General features: G+C 51.9%; 1 protein-coding gene across 1 annotated transcript; it reads left to right on the top strand.

Moving 5' to 3' along the window:
• Positions 1-611: 611 nt before the first annotated feature.
• Positions 612-19,367, top strand: LOC144094190 (uncharacterized). The gene is made up of 7 exons (XM_077628115.1): positions 612-961; positions 1,209-1,348; positions 1,670-1,858; positions 1,921-2,135; positions 2,217-3,207; positions 3,268-3,417; positions 13,309-19,367. Exons 2-7 carry the CDS (start codon positions 1,213-1,215, stop codon positions 13,701-13,703), a joined length of 2,076 nt encoding a protein of 691 aa, XP_077484241.1. The 5' UTR covers positions 612-961; positions 1,209-1,212; the 3' UTR covers positions 13,704-19,367.
• The last annotated feature ends 292 nt before the right edge of the window (positions 19,368-19,659 follow it).

Genomic DNA, 19,659 nt, shown 5'->3' on the forward strand with positions numbered 1-19,659 from the left:
GCAAAGAAGCCCATGTCGTCTGCGTAAGCATATACTGTAACGTCAGGGTTTGCGGGAATGTCGCTCATCGGCAGATTAGAAAGAAGTGACGAAAGCACAGACCCTTGTGGCACACCTCTGGTCTGGGCACAGATGTCTTGGGTGTAGGAACCGTTAGTGCCGACGACCCAGCGAAGCAAAACCATGAGCAAACCAGGCTAAACACATGCATTAGCACGTCTGATCGGTTTAACTACGTTAAATCCCTGCCGCTTTTATGCCGCAGGTGGCCATCTTGGCACCTGGCGACGATGAAGTGTGTTCCCGGGTTCCGTGTGCTCGCACGGCAACTTCAGGCTACGGGCAGCAGCCCCACTTAGCTTACATGAACCCGTGCCGTTCTATGCAACCTCTTTCGCGGTATATCCTGCTGGTCTGGGGCATCGCTGCCATAAGCACACTAGTATTTTGCGGCAACCTGCTATCGGGAATTCTTGCAATTTGTACAGTATGCGGGAGTCTTAGCAAGGTTATCCGAGAGCAGGGTACCGCGCTTTTAAAAAAATGCGCGTCGCCACGCTGCCCCCTATTTTACCCACGGGCGAGAACGCATAGGGAATTCGCTATCGACCGCTAAAGCGCACGCGCGCCATCTGGCGGTACCGACCAGTGCAATCGCCGCGGACCCTCCGAGCCAGCGGCGCTGCGGGACGACGCAGCTCTGTTACAGTCTCGACGACGAGCATGAGGCAGAAGACGGGTGGGGGAGGTCGCTTGCACCAGCACGAGTCCCTCGAGAGCAGGCGCCCAGGTCGCGCGATCAGGAGTGACCAGGCGCTGGTGCCTCGTCCAGCGGCCGCGAAACGCCGCGCCACACCAGTAGTCGAGGGCTGCGTCAGCGAAAGCGCGCGCCTTCTCGCGTTCACGAGGTGTCAGCTGTTGCAGGCCACGCCCGGAGGTCACCTGCAAGTGCCTTATTCTGGTGAGCACGGCCGCCACTACAGCTACGACTTTAAATGCACGCGCTGATTACATGTCACCGCCTATTTGACCGACCAACGGGAGATACGATGAGCGCATGGACACTGGTATGAAAGTGAAAATAGCGCCAATCACCACGTAACATTGAATTTCAGATACCGCGAGAACGCTGAACGCGGCGTGTCATTTGTTTTAAATATCGTGTCACAGTGGCTTTCAGTGCTGCCCTCGGCCGGTCACTCCTGCAGGGCCATGTCGGACGAGGAACCGAGCCGGCCGCTAATGGCCCCCCGCAGGGTGCGCGTGCTGCGGCGCGGTCCGGCGGCCGGCGCGCGACGGCGGAGGTGCGGCGCCGCCCTCTGGCTCCTGCTTGCCTGCGTGGCCCTTGGTACGTAATTATGCATGGCAATCTCTGGTTGCTGCACCCCTCGGGTGGCATTCCAATGTGCTATTCCCGCTCCCCATGAATCTGCATGGCCGGATACAATTGAAAAGCAAATACCCCACCGATGGCGTCGACCGGTGTGTCGACATGACGTCGCGCGCAACCGCCTTTCAGCAGATAGCGTGGCATCGCAGGTCCTTGGCAGGTCACAACAAACAGGTAGAGGCCATTGCCGCAGCGTTCTTGAGATGTGCCCTTGCTCAGTCGATACACGTGCGCTCTCACACTGAAGCTAAAGAGCGCCCGCTGCTTGCTTCGGTGAAGGTGCGGCTGCGCTGGTGCTCCGCCAGCACCAGCAGCGTCGACGGGCGCGCCGCGCCGAGGGCTGCCGCCAGCTGCGGGTGCAAGACGTGTGGCACCGCACGCTGCCCATGCTCACCACCGAGTCCGCCTTCCGGCACCTGGACGTCAACGGGGACGGAGAGCTCGACGTCGTCTTCGGCTTCGGAACCGGTCAGAGCTTCATTCGCTCGGCACCCCTCGCCATGCTGTAACGGTGACCGCGGCGTGCGCAGGACTAGACGCCTACCGGTACCCCGCCGTCGCCTGCGACGTCTACCTGCCAGCCTCAGGGCCCCGAGGCTGCGGCGGCGGACTAGCGGCGCTCGACGGCCGCACAGGTCACGAGCTGTGGCGCATCTATGTGGCCCACGAGCTGTTCGCGCTCAGCTGCCGGCTGGACTTGGACGGCGACGGCGTTGCCGACTGCGTAGCCGGGGGCCGCATAGCGGTGCGTGGCACCCAGAGCTCGTTTTTTGAAACCTAGAAAGTGGTGCGCATAACACTGCCTTCCTCACATGGCATGCTGCAGGGCCTGTACGCGGTGAGCGGGCGCACGGGCAGCCTGCTGTGGGCGCTGTCGGGCGCCGGAGAGGCCCTGGTCGAACGCTCAAACATGTACACGGCGCAGAACATCCGCGACGTGGACGCCGACGGCACTCCCGACCTTTTGGTGGCGCACGGCGGGGACCCTCTGCGCGAACCGGGAGCTGGCTCGGGCCGCCTGGCCGGCAGGCTTCTGGTCGTTAGCGGCCGTTCGGGCCGCCTGCTCAGCTGGGCGGCTGTGCCCGATGGCCGCGAGAGCTACTACTCGCCGCAGCTGCTGCTCCACCCGGACGGCAGCGAGCTGGTGCTGTTCGGCACGGGAGGCGAGACGCACGGCGGCTCCCTGTGGAGCCTGCCGCTGCGCGAGCTGCTCGCCGGCCGCGCCGACTCGGCGCGCCCCATCTACACGGACCCGCACAAGGGTATCATGACGCCGCCGGCGCTGGTCGACCTGACTGGGGACGGCGTTGCCGACATCGTCATGGCCGCCTTCAACTCGACTACCTTCGCACTTGACGGCCTAAGCTTCGCACGCCTCTGGACGCGCCACTTCGCTCAGTCCGAGTCGTACAGCACGCCCGCCGTGGGCCTGTTCGACGGTGACGGCACGCCCGATCTGATGGTCAGCTACCAGACGGGGCCCGGCTTCCCGCTGTACGTGGCAAGCCAGACGACGGTGCTGGACGGTCGCACGGGGCGGCCCCTGCTTGCGCGCCCCGTACGCTCGGCGCTGGGCGCGCAGGCGTCGCCGCTGGCCGTCAGCATGGCCGGCCGCGGCCGCGACCTCTTCCTCTACTGGCTCTCCGACTGCCACGGCGGCGCACCCGGCAAGGGCTTCACGCTGGCCGCCGGCACCAGCGTGTTCTTGCGCAGCCGGGCCGACTTCTGCCGGCTGCGCTTCGGCTCGCGCCTCTTCACGCGCCTCTACGCCTTGGGCGCCGACAGCCGGCCGCCTGGTGCGCTCGTCTACGACTCTGGTGAGGGCGGCCGGGCGTCCGACTGGGGCCTCCTCACGCCTCCTCTTGTTCTCGGCGCAGATCAGAACCGGCCCGTCGAGTACGGTGGCCTGCCCAACTTCACGGCCATCGGGGCGCGCTTCCTGGAGCAGCATCCCGAGTACCGCCGCCGCGACCGCCGCCACGTGGGGCCGCACGACGCTGGCGGCGTGCAGCGCACCATCTCCACTGGTGAGTGCGGAGTCGACGAAGAATGTCCCCAGAACAATCACCATCGTCTAGAGAGAGCAGTTCGCAATAGCTGGCGGCTCCAGTACCATCGCCATCACCGGCCTGTAAGCCCCTGCTCTATGCCAAGTGCGTCTTACACAGGAGTTAATGGCGATGTGTTTGATCTCGTCGCGGGCTGTGCACATTCGGCGTGTGGCCCGGAGTTACGGCATAAAAAGGACAAAAGCAAAAAATGCCTTCCTCGGCGCGTGGCAGGAGCAACGTACTCTTCTTGCGACTTCCAAGAAATTGGAGGGGACACAAGCTTCGTCTCCACCTCAGTGGTGTGACGCGATAGCGTAATAGGTTAATTCCCATATATGCAGAATTGGTCATTCTCTATACTTTAATTGATAGATCCATGGGAGCCCTCATAGGTGCTGCCACCGGTAGGTCTTGCGCGACCGAGATGGCACTTCCCGAGTGACCCATCATTAATTTAACTGCCACGGTGGGCAGGTTGTGATGACGCCGCAAAGCCCACCAGCGGCCTCCTGGATTGCTCTCTGGGCACCCCCTGCCAGAGCCACGGCCGTGATTTGTTCGCTCACAGCGTCACGCCGCATTTTCTGGAAAACGGCGGGGAAAATTACAAGCGATCAATTGGACTGACGCGGAGGAATGCACTAGCAATCTTCTTTCAACTGCCAGTACTGAGTCTGTACCAATTGTGAGTTGGCTGTATTTTACTCCCCACGTGTTCGAATTCCGATTCTATCTCCATGGCGGCTGCGCAATTACGGTGTCACATCGATATACCGTTTGTGACATACGAAAGACCGGTCGTTTCGTCGTCGATGGTAAAACATATCATACCCATTGTCATGAGTGTCTACAAAAGCTATCGCTGGAATCCGCAGCAAAAGATGGCCGCCTAACAGTTTCTGACCATTGTGTACGGATGAACTATAGTATACTTGAAGTGAAGCAGAGGACAGTGTTGTGCGGTCGGTCGGATCGGCGGAAAATTTGACGGGGCTGATTTGGTACGGGGACCTTCAGGGCTCCGGCTTTCACTCGTGTCGCAGAAAGTCGTTGATCATGACAGAAAAATCTCCAGAAAAGCACCCTAGGAGGCAGCTGTGGGCTACCTATATCACGTGACCTTGCGGCGTGATCGCAACCTGCCCACAATGTCAGGTGACAGTTAAATTAATGATGGGTACGTCGCTCGGGAAATGCAGCCTCGGTCGCACAAGACCTACCAGTGGCAGCACCGGCCATCGGAGGTCAATGGCGCATCGCTTAACCGCTACACCACTGCATGCGCAAGAAGTGGTTGAGGTCTCCCAAGGATCTTCAATGTCAAGTAGAGAATCGCCAATTCTGTATATATGAGAATTAACCACTTTCGCTATCGGGTCATACCTTTAAGGCGGAGCTTAAATGTCGCCTCCAATGTTTTTGTGTCTTCTGCGAAGACAGCATGTCTGCCAGTTTCTGTACAAAAAAAAATCGCGGAAATAACATGAACCCCCGTGCGCCAGCCATAATTCGGCGCCGGCTGTAGCGGGAGTAACCAAATGGACAGTAATATATTTCTACTCGCAAACGAAGCACAACTAGGAATACGGCAGCGGGTGCGAACAAAATCAACAACGCACTCATCCGCAAACCCAGTGACGAGCTAGTCGCAGAATTAACCGATTTCCTCAACAAGCACTGGACAGCGGAGACCGTTCCCGAAGATTGGAAGCATGCAGAGGTGGTTATGATTCTAAAACCGGGTAAAAAGCTACAAATCGAAAACCTAAGACCTATCTCCCTCACATCATGCCTCGGCAAGCTGTGCGAGAGAGTGGTAACATTAAAGGGACGCTGAGGAGAAATTGAAGTTGGCTTGTATCGATAGAATACCAGTTCCTGATCACAAAAACGCCGCTCTTACTGAAAACAAAGCTCTAGTAAGCTGGAAAATAGCAAGAACCAGAATACAGGTATCGCCACCACAGGCCAATCTCGCGAGTACAAGCGTGGTGACGCCATAGGACGAGAGACGCCACCTTGGATGAATTTTCCATCCTACTTGGGTTCGCGAATCTCTGAGGCTGACAAAGGTAGGTTGCGCAGATCAATTTTGAAGTAAGTTTTGTTTTAAAACTAACAGTGCACTTTTATCACACAAGGAAGGCAGGCAAAAGACAACCTGAATGTTGGAAACAAAGAAAACGGATACTTGGCGGCGCCACAGGCGGTCAGGAGAGTTTAGATTTTTTTATGGCGCTTCGCATCTATGAGCTTTGCGTGCCCCGTGGTTTTGTTTTGGACGCGCTTCGATTTACAAGCGCCGAGCAGCAGAGGAACTCCAAGTGCCGCTCAAGTGCTAGTTAACCTTTGAAGGAGCTGGTTAAGGCTTGTCAGATGATCGCCACGGTCGATGAAAAGCTATGATGGCACGATGGTCGGTGATCGTACAAGGCAGCACTTGTGTATTCGCACGCTTGCCCGGCGAAACATTCCCGGCTGTGCCAGTCAACTTCAAACTACTTAACGGAAATCGTTTATTAGGGACGGGAGACAAGGTACAAGGCAGTTCAGAAAAATTGCTGATGGCCTAGCTCGGTTAGGCCAGGGTATACCTTGCGAAAGCGCGGCGATTTCTGCATCAGAAGAGTGCATTCACTAGATGCGCCTTTATTGACGACTGTAACTTGAGCCGTCGTGGCGGAGCGGTAGCGCTTCCGCCTCAAACGCCGAAGGCCCTGGTTCGATTCCGAACCTCGGCACCGGACTTCTTTCCTTTTATTCAGTCAGTGGGCGGGGGGTTTCAGTTTCAATACGTTGGTTAGCGGTTAAGCGCAGGCTCTGTTATGGCGCGCTTATGCTGCGGCGAGGCGCGCGCGCGCGCTGCACGGCGAAGTTACGTCGGTCAAAGCGAGACCCTCTATACTCCAACTGCGCTTAACCGCCGACGCGTTCGGCGCCTTCGGCGCACTCTGACCGCGGAAATTGGAGCATGTATCTATTTCGCGCCGAGTGCGCCAGCCGTCGCCGGCCCGGTCAGAGTGATTTGGCTCCGCGGCGAGGTGCGCGTTATATACAATAGCTGCGGCAGTTGGGCGGAGCTGTTCTTTTCGAGCTCGGCTATTTTAATCCATTCGCAGTACATATCTGAAGGTACATGCAAGTTGGCGAGAGAGCCAGATCCATTGGACCCGTTGGATCTAGCGGAAGCCGTTGAAGCGTCGTGCGCCGGCTTTGGTTTCAAGCCGCCGACTTTAAACGCGACCGCCCTCGAGCACCCATTTGTTTTTTGTGGCAAAAAATAAATAAATAACTTGGCCCTTGCAACCGTGGGAGACCTCGACGCCGCCTGCTGCGCCGTGCAACCGCGCCGTTCAAGGAATCACAATCCGTTGGCCCCAAAGCCCCGGCCAGCCTCCGATGGGCGCAAGGCGCCGACCTTGTCCTGGCCCCTTGCTACTCCCCGCACTGGGGTTATGATATTTAGTTTGCAACGGCTGCTCTCTGAGGAAGGGGGAAACCACCCGCCGGCGCCTAACCTAACCGTGCTCCCTCAAAAGCATCGCACGCTCTGTGGGGCTGAGGTCGCTGAAATGCAGGCCAGAGTTTTTGCGAAAACCACGTCGTCGGGTTCGGGAACGGGATCCATCGTAACGCTGGCAAGACGCCGGTGCAAACGTAAACGAAGCGACGGTGGCGACCCCCGATAGATGCCTTCAACGTGAGGCGGCGGTAGCTTTCATTTCGGCAGCTGCTAGACGCACCGCTAGCCACCAGAAATCACGGAGTATCCGTTTACGTCACGTTTCACGTCACTCCGTTCTCTGTCGTCATAAGAGTTCTCCGTGTCGTCATAAGAGTTCTCGAGTTTGAATCGGAGCGGCGGGAAAAAAATTTTCAACATAGAATCCAAATTTCTTTGAAATAAATGCATCTTTCGCTCCCGGACAAGCGTCAACAAAGCCATGAAATGCCGAACTATCAGATATTGCTAACAAAAAAATTTGATAGGGTTCTCCTCAGTGTCCCTTTAAGGCTACAACAATACATGGATGATTATGAACTCTATCCCCACAGTATGTTCGGATTCAGGGCGAAGCCGTCGACCCAAGACGTACTTCAACAAAACAAAGAAGGAGTTCTAAGTAATGTCCCTAGGGACGGAGAGAACGTAATAATGGCACTGGATATCAAAGGAGCTTTTGACAACGTAAGCCACGAAGCCATCCTGACAGGCCTGGACGACCTGAACTGCGGCAGGAGGGTCTTCGGTTACGTCAAAGCTTTCCTCTCAGATAGAACAGCGACGATAGGGCTGGGAGAACTCCGCTCGGAGAAGTTCCACACCCCTAACAAGGGAACTCCCCAGGGCTCGGTCATCTCACCTACGCTTTTTAACGTTGCAATGATCAGCCTTGCAAAACAACTTAAGGAAGTCGAAGGAATACACCATGCCATGTATGCCGACGACATCACCATCTGGACAAATGCGGGCTCACTAAAAGAAAAGGAAGAAAGGCTACAGGAGGCCGCGACCTGCGTAGAGAACTACGTAAAAGCGAGAGGGCTAGCATGCTCCACCAAAAAATCAGAACTGCTCAGAGTCTGGAGAGGGAAAGAAAACCGCACAGTCCCGAACAGCGACGAGCTTAGGCTCAACGTCTATCTGGAGGGAAAATCCATACCAGAAAAAAACACTCATAAGAATCTTGGGCATGTGGATACAATCAAACCAACGGTGTACACATGCACTTGCTCTACTCAAAGCTTCCACCCTACAAGTTGCCCGCATGATCACGCGCGTCTCCCATAAACGCTCGGGCATGCGAGAAGAAGACACGCTAAAGCTGGTCAGGAGCCTGGTGATCAGCCGAGTCACCTATAGTCTTCCATACTACAACCCAATCAAAAGCGAAATCCAACAGATTGATGCGATTATACGCAAAGCATAAAAAACAGCACTCCATCTACCGCAATGCACATCCACAGAGAAGCTTTTAGCACTAGGACTTCATAACAACGCTGAAGAACTGAGAGAGGCACAACACGTCGCCCAGTTGCAGAGACTACAGCAGACTCCGTCTGGCAGGGAGCTTCTGCAGAAGTTGGGATGCAGCGAACAAATACAAGAAATCCAGCGAACCGCGACTATCCCGGACGGCATACGGGGCACAATTAGAGTCACCCCCATCCCCAAGAACATGGACCCCAACCTACACGAAGAACGCAGAAACGCGAGAGCCCAGTACATCCAAAAATCACTAGCCCGCCAGACAACAACGGTGTATGTGGACGCAGCCACATACCCCAGAAGGACGGGACAAAGCAACCCCAACGCGGTAGCGGCTGTGATAAACTCGGACATGCGGGAAATCATCAGCGCGTCGCTACGGGACTGCACGGTAGTCGAGGCTGAAGAAGTGACCGTCGCTATAGCGGCAGCGGAGGGCTACCGGACTAAGCGATCCTAAACAATACTAACCGACTCTCAAATGGCATGCCGAAACTTCATGTTAGGCAGAATAGGTCACAGAGCGCTCCGCATACTCCGCTCTGTGGACCGGCCCAAACTAAGCACAGAAGAAGAACCAATAAAACATACTATAGTATGGACGCCGGGACACGCGGGAGTGGAAGGCAACCGAGCGGTCGACAGGGTAGCTCGAGGGTACAATTTTTACCGAGCTCCCCCCACAAGGGACCTCGAGGAAGCCGAACCTGTCCCTAGGGATTACTCGGCAATCTTAAACCACTACAAGGGCTGCAGGAAACGGTACCCCCCACCACATAAATCTCTCTCCAGGGAAGACGCCGTCGCCTGGAGGCTGCTACAAACGGGCTCATACCCGAATCTAAATACACTCAACAAAATGCAACCCACACAATACACAGACAGATGCCCATAGTGCCATGAAACACCCACGCTCTATCACAAAACGTGGGCCTGCCAGAAAATAGATGTGGCACCAAAAATACCAAACCCGAGTGCGGAGCAACGGGAAGGAATGCTCTCCAGCGACCGTCAGGACGTCCAACTTGGGCTAATCCGGCGAGCACAGCTGGCAGCGGCATCCAGCGGAGCCCTGGACTGGGGGCAGACGACCATTACTAAGAAGACGGACGGCACACCTGACTCCGCCAATTTGCTCACCTACTATCTAGAGCTCAATAAACGTTTTCCTTCCTTCCTTCCTTCTACTCGCCGCACCATTGTGGAACTGTTCCGAAAAAAAAAAAACTTGCTCCCAGTAACCCGATAATCTTCGCAGTCATCATCAAGGCATGTCACGGGCTACATATGCGACCGATTTTTGACATCATAGTTCATGCAATAATAGATGCGTTTAAAATGGCGCTTGTAGAGGGAACAGCGGTGAAAATCCGCGTGTGATTGAATTTTGCATACTTGAGCCGATTACAGCCGACATCTGCGGCGACTGTCTCCAGAGCAGTTTTGTCCTTTAATAGAACCGAGGATTTCAGCGCCAGGTTTCTTATTTCTGTGATTTCGATGGAAAATTTTTCGCATTTGGTAATACTTCCAAACTAAACTGAGCAAAATTTTAGCATTATGAAGGCCTTCTTTCTACGTTGTTTTATCTTCTACAACTTATGGCAAGCATAGAAACTAGAGAACGTGTGGTAGAAGACTGATTCACACTGTTTATAAATGAATATATGTTACGCGTCATGACAAAATATTTTTTCATGACGCGTCATGAAAAAATATAAGATTAATCTTATATTTTTTCTCCAACTCAAAATTTTGGGTTGTCATTTTTTGTGAAGCAGTTGCCGCAGACATATGTACACTGAGAACATATCATGCCAATGACTCACAATTCATAACCAACAATATTTAAGATTGTCACTGCATTTAGTGGGGTCCAGGGAGTGCAAGAAAACAGACGGGGTCAAAACAGGCCAAGCAGTTCCACAAGGTGAGCCCAGAAAAGCAGTATGGACGAAAGTGGTGACGGTGAACACTCTCAGGGTTCGCTTACACGCAGCATAAATATCCTTGAAAGTAGCAGAGTGGACAGTCTCCGCCGCAGCTCAGTAGGTAGAGCACCGGACGCGACATTCGGAGGTCGTGGGCTCGGATCCCACCGGCGGCATGTGGTTGTTTTCCTTCTCCTTTCTTATCAGTTATCTTTCAGCGATAAAACTATTTCCCACCCACCAACAAATATTAAAAAAAGGAAACATATTCCCCTGTGCCTCTTGGTTTTGCTGCCTGTTGTTGGCTTAGCGTTGAGAAGAATGCACTCAAAGTTGAGCATTATGTTTATGCAGCCGTTGGTGAATGCAGCTTTGTTTGGCTACCTGGCCTTTCGCCTGGTGCCCTTTTGATGATCCCTATCTCTGCATATGGCATACTTTTCGTAGTAGATCGTTGCCCAATAGCAACGGCGCATGAAGAGCTCGGCTGCGCTTCTCTGACGTCGCGTGGTTTCCATCGCAGACCCGCTACCAGCGGAGCCTGAAGTGCTCGGATAAGCATCCAGGACGCCCTGCGCATTCCTAACTTGCCACAAATCCACATGCGTGCCATAACATATGGGCGTTCGGCGGCGCCCTCCATCGCTCCTGCAGTGTCCATGCCGTGCGGAAACCATTCTTGATGCACTCCGGGTCAGCTCCATCTTCATTTAATTTTATGTCCTTGACATAATGGGTGGTCACAATGTTTTGAATTTCATGCGCTATGATGGTTCTGCGCGCCAAGTTGGCGCGACAGGTTGTTGTTACGATGTCGTCGGGAAGGTCATTCCAGTCCGCGACGGTATACGAGAGAATAACGAAGATGCAAACGGTAATGGTGCGGGCACGAGGACGGCAGAAGGCGAAAATATGCGTGCCGGTGGGGCCGTTTGTAACGAAAAGTTCATAGATGGCTTCAAAAAAAACCTCGTCAAATAATACATGACTGGCTGTGCGGCGGCTTAGCTCAAGTGGCTGTAATCCCGAAAGTTATTTCAGATATGATACGCCGATGCTGTAATGGTACAACGAATGAATAAACCTGGCGGCGCGGTTCTGTAGAAGTCCTAGTGCATTATTCGGATAAGCTTGATGTGGGTGCCAAATGGGCACTGCATATTCTGATTTTACAAATGATTCATAAGCTAATAACTTGACAGAAGACCACGCCCCAGAAAGGCAATTTGTTAGCTGCAGATAGTTATATATGCGTTTTCCAGAAGAGATCAGCGCGTAAGGCTAGGCCCATGAAGACATTTGCAATATTGCACTGGCAGCACGGGAACTGAGGCAGTATGGTGAAGGGACACGAGCGGGTTACGGCGACGATGAAAAGATAGGCCAACAGAGACATCCCAAATGTGACATCAGCTCCGGAGTTCCCGGGTTCGAACCCGACCGCGGCGTCTGCGTTTTTATGGAGGAAAAACGCTAAGGCGCCCGTGTGCTGTGCGATGTCAGTGCACGTTAAAGATCCCCAGGTGGTCGAAATTATTCCGGAGCCCTCCACTACGGCACCTATTCTTCCTTTCTTCTTTCACTCCCTCCTTTACCCCTTCCCTTACGGCGCGGTTCAGGTGTCCAACGATATATGAGACAGATACTGCGCCATTTCCCTTCCCCAAAAACCAATTATTAATTATTATGCACCGGGGATTCGCCGCCTTCAGCACGTAAATTATGCACGTCTTGCTCGTAGCGTCAGTAGAGCGTGGTCCCCGTAGTCAGGGAAAGGCAGCACCTTCCTATTTACGCGACAAGCCACTCGGCGAACAAGTCGCATGTCAGCATCTAAACTTACGCCTAGAGGCAACATCACTCAGGCCCTTCTGTTGTGCCCGTATAGCGTACGAGATGGTAGCTACCAGAGCACTACTACTTGATGATAAAATCGGTGGCGTACACGTTTGCAAACAGAAGGATGGTGACACACACAAAAGGCTTTCTGGGCGTCGCCTTTCAAGGCATGCGCTTCTGACGCCACATAAGATTCCTGAAATACATCCCGCATTTATTGCCTTTTCCTTGTCATCAAGTGGGTTCGACAGCTCCACCGAGGCAGGGCCGAGTTTACAGCGCCTACTCGTTTGGCTGTGGGCAGTTCTTCATTGTATCTGAGACGGAATGAATGCCACTGCCGTAATACAAATGTTTACGGTAGCGCCGCGCCCGTTTGTAATAAGCGAGCGTTCGCTACAAGTGGGTTCGACTGTAATTAGAGGTCTGTAGCTGGCTGTTACCAATAGCCGTATCAATTTTTAGAATTTCCAGAACGCGATTTCCGCCGGAAATCGCCTTCTTGAAATTGAAAAACGAAAGCGCAGCTTGAAAAACGCTAAGGCGCCTGTGTGCTGTGCGATGTCAGTGCACGTTAAAGATCCCCAGGTGGTCGAATTATTCCGGAGCCCTCCACTACGGCACCTATTCTTCCTTTCTTCTTTCACTCCCTCCTTTATCCCTTCCCTTACGGCGCGGTTCAGGTGTCCAAAGATATATGAGACAGATACTGCGCCATTTCCTTTCCCCCCCTCCCCCCCCCCAAAAAAAAACTTTCCGGTGGTGCTGTGGCTCAACCAACTGGCCATTTCTCACGGAATTCAAAAATCCCGCGGTGAGCACTCGTCCATCAAAGGCGTCACAGGTCCCACGTGACCTTCTCTGGCGCGCCTCCAGCCAGAGTAGGTCACGTGGCACCTGTGACGCCTTTGTCATGGACGAGTGCTCACCGCGGGATTTTCGAATTCCGTGAGAAATGGCCAGTTGGTTAGCCACAGCACCGCCGGAAATCGCGTTCTTGAAATTCTAAAAACTGATACGGCTATTGGTAACAGACAGCTATAGATCTGCATTAGTTAAAAATTTAGGTAACCGGTTAAAGGTCTCACGTGTGGAGCCCATTTGCAGGCACGCTGCTTCCCGGCTCGCAGCCCCGCGCCGCAGACCTGGTGTTCGCCACCTTCTGGTTCCACCCGAGCCGCGTGCGCAGCATGTCGGCCGAGCAGCGGCGATGCCTGGAGCGGATGCGCGCCCACGAGGGGGCCCGGTTCCGCGTGGACAGCCCGCTGTACGGGCTCGACCACGACGCCTTCGAGCAGCTGGTCGAGGCAGAGTGCGGCCAGCGGGACGAGCAGCAGCTGGCCTACGACCCGTTCGACCGGCGCATGGGACAGATGACCGTGTACCGCGTGCGGCTGCAGTGCGTCTGCGACCGCTGCGCCGGCCCGCTGCCCTTCGAGCAGCAGCGCTGGCCCGCCTACATGGGCGCCGGCGCAGACTGCTACGCCAGGACGCCGCCATGAAGCGCGTGGACCTGTTAGCAGTGACACGCCCATCCCCTTTAAAACCAGTCTTCGGCGTCGCCAGATGGAATACTTTTTTCTAATAACATTTCCTACGTTTTAAATAACCTGTTTTCCAAGGGCCAGATAATCAGTTTTTACCTAGAACAATATAACTGCATGCAGTTGTCCTCAGTGTCTAAAAACGAGCAGCGCGGCTTCGACCACAGCGGAGCCACGGCGGACGAAGTTTCCTCAGAACCGGCTAACAGCGCACCAAGGCACCCAGGCAAGCATGCACGGTAATAGCTGCAGGTCGGAGAGTAACGAGTTTCTATTCTAGAGTGGTCACCAAATGGGCAAATGCAACACACTCTGCTGTGAAATGAGTCCAGTTGCCAGGGGCTACATGCAAACAGTCGCCGCAGAAACCTCATGCTCAACATCACATCTACCTATGAAGGTAACTGCAAGTATGCCTTCGTTTGAGTGACAGCCGGTGTATGTATAGCCATGAAAAGCCAGTGGGAAAAACAATATAAGTGGACCTTCCCACATATAACTTGTGACGAAAACAAGATGGCCGACCGCCCACGATCACAACAAAGCAAAAGTGCGTGGCTTTTTTCTATGATTCTTCCATAGTGTGCTACATACTTGCTGCTCACATCCATGGCAATCGCTCAGTCGCCGTCACAACTCTTCTAGCGAGAGATCCGCCATCTCGTCTTGGTCAGCTATGATATGAGGGAAAGCCCATTTGCCGAATTACGCATCAGGTTCCCGAAGGGGCGAGTAGAATTAAGTATCACAGCAGGGGAACCGATCGCGTAAAAATCTTGCCTATTGAATGGTCTATTGTAACCCATGCACCTCCGACGTGCGTGCAAAGGCAGCCATGACGAGAATAGGAGGGCCCCTGTCGCCAGACCAAAAAAATGTCTGCCCACGTAGTTTCGGTGTCTAAGTTTCGGCGCTGATCCGTGGCGACGGTGGCTATCAGCCGCACATTCGCCAGTCGACCGAACCCAGCTCCGCGTCCCTTTCGGACGCCGACTGGTGCGTTGCTGGTAAAGTTTATTGAAGCGATACAACAGCGGTACGGCTGGCACTTTCTGTTCGGTCTCAGTCTACCCTCTCTCCCTCTATGAGCAGTCTCGTCGTTCCGGCGCTCCAGCATGTCAAAACTGTGCGATCGTCACGGGCTGTTTGTGCGATGGATCCTCGTCACAAGGCATTTTCGGCAGTCCTTTTTTTTTTCTGTGGGTAGGCGAGATATTCTGTAACTCGACCTTCGTATAATTCGAGCATTCCTTCCGGCCTTTAAGTCCGAATTACGTTTCCCTATTAATTATGTTATCTGTGGTTGCCAGTCGTGGCAAATGATTTTTCACGAATTTCGCAATACCAGTTTAAAGGTTGCATACTGCTATACTGCGTAATTGAGCAGTACACACTGATGTGCTCATAATTTTTTTTCAGTACGACGCTCAGTCAGCCTAGCTTGGTTTAATTGCAGTTGCAAAGTTTATACAATAATTTACAAAAAAAGGTGTGGACAACATTTGCCTATTTATGTATTCCAAAGTTTTCTTTTTCATTCTGAACGGACATTCAATGTTCAATTCAATATTCTAAGTCGTTTTTTCCTTCATATTTAATTCATATTAAAAAATTTCACTCACAAACCCCAAGTGATTACACAAACGGCTGGCTAAGGATTCATGTGGGGTTTAACGTCCAGAAGCTGCCTGTGGACCAAGAGGGACGTACGCTGTAGTGGAGGGTTCTGAATTAAGTTAGACCTCGGCTGGGTTTAAAAGGTGAAATCAGCAGTAAAGAGAGAAGACATGCCTCAGCAGACCTGTCGCTGAATTACTTGAGCCCCGCCGCGGTGGCTCAGTGGCTAGGGCGCTCGACTACTGATCCGGAGTTCCCGGGTTCGAACCCGACCGCGGCTGCTGCGTTTTTATGGAGGAAAAACGCTAAGGCGCCTGTGTGCTGTGCAATGTCAGTGCACGATCCCCAGGTGGTCGAAATTACTCCGGAGCCCTCCACTACGGCACCTATTCTTCCTTTCTTCTTTCACTCCCTCCTTTATCCCTTCCCTTAGGCGCGGTTCAGGTGTCCAAAGATATATAAGACAGATACTGCGCCATTTCCTTTCCCCAAAAAAACCAGTTATTATTATTATGAATTACTTGAACAGCAGCATTGATGAGGAGGACATATATGCTAACGCAGTAGTGTGCCATGTGTAAGGAAATAGACGTTAAATACTCGGTGGCCTTCACCCAAACTGCCTCACGTGCAGCAACACCGAGATCTTGCATAATGTGGTGATAGAGTGCATCCACTTTCAACCAGAAGGCATCTTTCATGCTGCAGGACCAGCTGAACAACAAGCATATTAAAGCTGTTGAGGTAATGTTCAGCAGTGGTAGACAAGTGGCAGACTTGACGGCCACCCTGGCAGTGCCCAGGCCATCATAGGAGTGCGCTTTGTTCTATTTTTTCCCCTTTTCTGTGTGCGTTGTGCACAACACTGTGACTGCCCGCCATGGAAAGCAAGCAACAGCATATCACCGTCATTGCATCGAACAAGTTACAGTCCATGCCCATCTCCGTGCTGCCCTGCTTCAACCTGCTCTGCATCATCTGTGTTGAGGATGATGAGGGCGGCATTATCCGTGGGGGCTTAACTCAATAAATTTCACGTGGACTGACTGAACATACAGCACACAAGTGTCATGTCTTTTCTTACGGTGGTGTGTCCCCCCCCGTTGCACTCTTCACCACATCTTGTAGTGATGGCTTAAAAATACTGACAGTTAATATTTTTCTATAAAAGGTCTTGAAGCAAGAAATAAATAAAAAGCGTCTTCAGCCCTGGAGACATTAAAAACTGGCATCAAATATTTTATTGTCCCTTCGGTCTCCAGTGAGCTTTAGGTGCTCTTGGAGGTGGCAAAGCTGGGCATTCCATCAATGCTTTTACAGCAGTATGGACTTACATTCACATCCCTCCAGTCCAGCTACTTAGCAGCTTTCACTGGCTTCTAGCTCATCTGTGCTTGGACATTAGGCGGTTCAATTTAGATATCTGGCTTATTAATCAATAGCATTTAGGTTGTCGCCTCACAAAAACTTCTGGCTTCTCTGTCACGAAATTCCCTCATTGGTCGACAGGTTGCGCGGCCTTGTGAAGTCATCATGACATGCCCACTGTGGCAGGTGGGGAATGATTCGTCGAGAGAGGACACGTGACCCTGTGATGTCATCACAACGTATCCATGGTGGCAACCTGGTGAAAAATATGAGGACTTGCCCCCCCCCCCCCCCCCAAAAAAAAAATCCAAAGGACCCCCAAAATTTTGGAAGTAGGCACACCCCACAAAATAGACCAAGGCAGATTATGGGTTGATATTGCCACGGACCTAGCACCGCGCTTAGTCGAAACGACGATGAAGCGGCGGTCGGCTCGAGAGGCGAGCTCGGGTTAGACTTGGCTATGGGGTTCTGGCTTTTTTTTTTCGTTTGTTTTTGTACAAATTATTATACAAATACTCCACTCCTTGTCCATGAGTGCGTTTGCATCCGCAGTGCACCCTGGCAAATCCCCCGCCATGGGTATGTGCCATTAAGCCTGAGGTCATCATCATCATCTGAGATTAAAAGGACCGACCTCATCCTTGGGTTCTCCCCTACGCCTACCAGCACAGCGATGCTTGGGTCGTGACAATATAGTGTAATCCCATATGATAATCCGATGGAAGGTACTTGAACATTGTGACGGCTCGTTCACGTAATATAAGGGCAATGGAGCCGGTTCATTTCAAGAGTTTTGGCAGGAAAATCACAAGAACAGCCTTAGACACTCATTGTAGACACTATAACAGGCAACCTAAGCGCTACCGCATTTTCTTCTTTTTGAATGTGGTTAAAAAGGCACCCCAAGGTTTATGCAAGCAGTGGCAGTGAAATTAAGCTGTTGCACAGCACTGCAGTTTTCAGCCCGAATGTAGACACACCTGTAGAGGAGCAACTGATATTTCCCCAGCTTCCTCCGAAGATCGTGAGATCAATAATTTGATGCGCGCTGGTGTGTAGAGTTTGCAGATATATAAGAGCCACGAAGGAACTAACCTGCGGCTCAAGGCTCATCATATAAAATTCCGGCGTTTCCGGTCCATCATGTATGACTGTGCGCATATGTTGTTAAAACTTCTTATGGTAGCTGGTGATATAGAATCTAACCCCGGCCCTAACAAAGAGATTCTTGATGCTTTGAAGGAAATTCAAACTGGGCAGACAGCAATGCTAGCTAAAGTCGATTGAAATGAAACTAGTTGATCATGATAAAACGTTTTGCGAGATTAAGGTGCGACTAGATAAAACTGAGACAGCATGTGTTGGTATTGATGACATGCAGACTGAATTGAAAGAACTGCATGGAATCAGCACTGAGAACACGGCGCAGATAAATGCTCTGTCTGCCCGGGTAAATGATGCAGAAAATCGGTCCAGACGAAACAACCTTGTTTTCTACAGCCTTGATGATAAAGATAAAGAAACATGGTCAGATTCTGAAAATGTCATCATTGCACACATTAATCAGTATTTAGACATCCAGTTAGAGCCACGCGACATTGAGCGTGCACATCGCCTTGGGACTTTCCAAACTGGTAGGTGCAGACCTATAATTGTGAGATTTGCTCACTTTAAAGACAAAGAGCAAGTCCTGCCTTCCGCTCGGAATTTCAAAGACACAGGATATGCGGTTGCTCAAGATCTTTCTCCCAGCACGCGCCTTGCCCAGAAACACCTCATCGAATTTGGAAAGGCTCGAAAACTGAAATATAAGTTGCGAAATGAAAAGCTTGTCACAAGTGAAAAAACGTACCATTTCGACCATGTTTCTAACCATGTCGTTGAGGACAGCTTGTAGCCACCATTAAAACCAAATTGTGAACCCCGTTGGCCGAATCGTCACCCTTTATCATTTCTGCTTGCTAACATTCGAAGTGTTGTTCCCAAGCGCGATTCATTGTGCAGTTTAGTAGGTTCATCTTCATGCGATATCTTACTACTAACTGAAACATGGCTTAACACATCAGTTCACGATTCTGAGATTCTTCCATTTCTCCCAGATTTTGAGATATTCCGGAAGGATAGACCCAATAATTCGCGCGGTGGGGGTGTATTGCTCGCCACTAAATGGGATCTGCATTGTTCATTTGTTAACCTCCCTTCACAACTGGAAATGATTTGGCTTCGATGCACTACTACACATCCGCCCATCCTCATTGGTATTTGTTACCGCCCTCCTAATGCTGACAGTTCTTTCACCCCCTTATTTCATGATGCCTTAAATGTGTTTTTTAACTAAAACATATTCACTTAGCCCTATCCTTCTCTTCGGTGATTTTAATTTTCCCAAAATAGATTCGTCTAATCCCGCCGCTACATTATCGAAAAGCAGCCCGGCTAGCGATTTCTTAAACACGTGTATGACTTTTGGCTTAACTCAACTCGTCATTGATCCCACACGCGTTACTGACCACTCGTCCAACGTTCTAGATCTCGTATTAACAACGCATCCTGATAATTTTACTCCTATAACCTTGTTGCGCGGTGTCTCAGCGATCATTTGACGATACATACTTCTTTTTATTGCAACGTACTAAAGAAACAAAAAAATAAAAAAACACTTACGCTTTATGATAAAGGAGACTATGCCAGCATGACCCGTGAATTATCAGATTACTTCGACACCTTCGCTGCTAACTTTCCACTACATTCTCTCGAGTCAAACTGGTTACTTTTCAAAACAGAGATGCATCGGCTTATAAGTCTTTACATTCCAACCATTACTATATCAGAAAGAATAACATCACCATGGTTTAATGTATCACTCAAACGACTCAATAATAAGAAAAAACGCCTGTTCCGGTCGGCCAAGCTGTCTAACTTTTCT

The sequence above is a fragment of the Amblyomma americanum genome, chromosome 6 (genome assembly GCF_052857255.1).
Source record: "Amblyomma americanum isolate KBUSLIRL-KWMA chromosome 6, ASM5285725v1, whole genome shotgun sequence".
Lineage (NCBI taxonomy): Eukaryota > Metazoa > Arthropoda > Arachnida > Ixodida > Ixodidae > Amblyomma > Amblyomma americanum.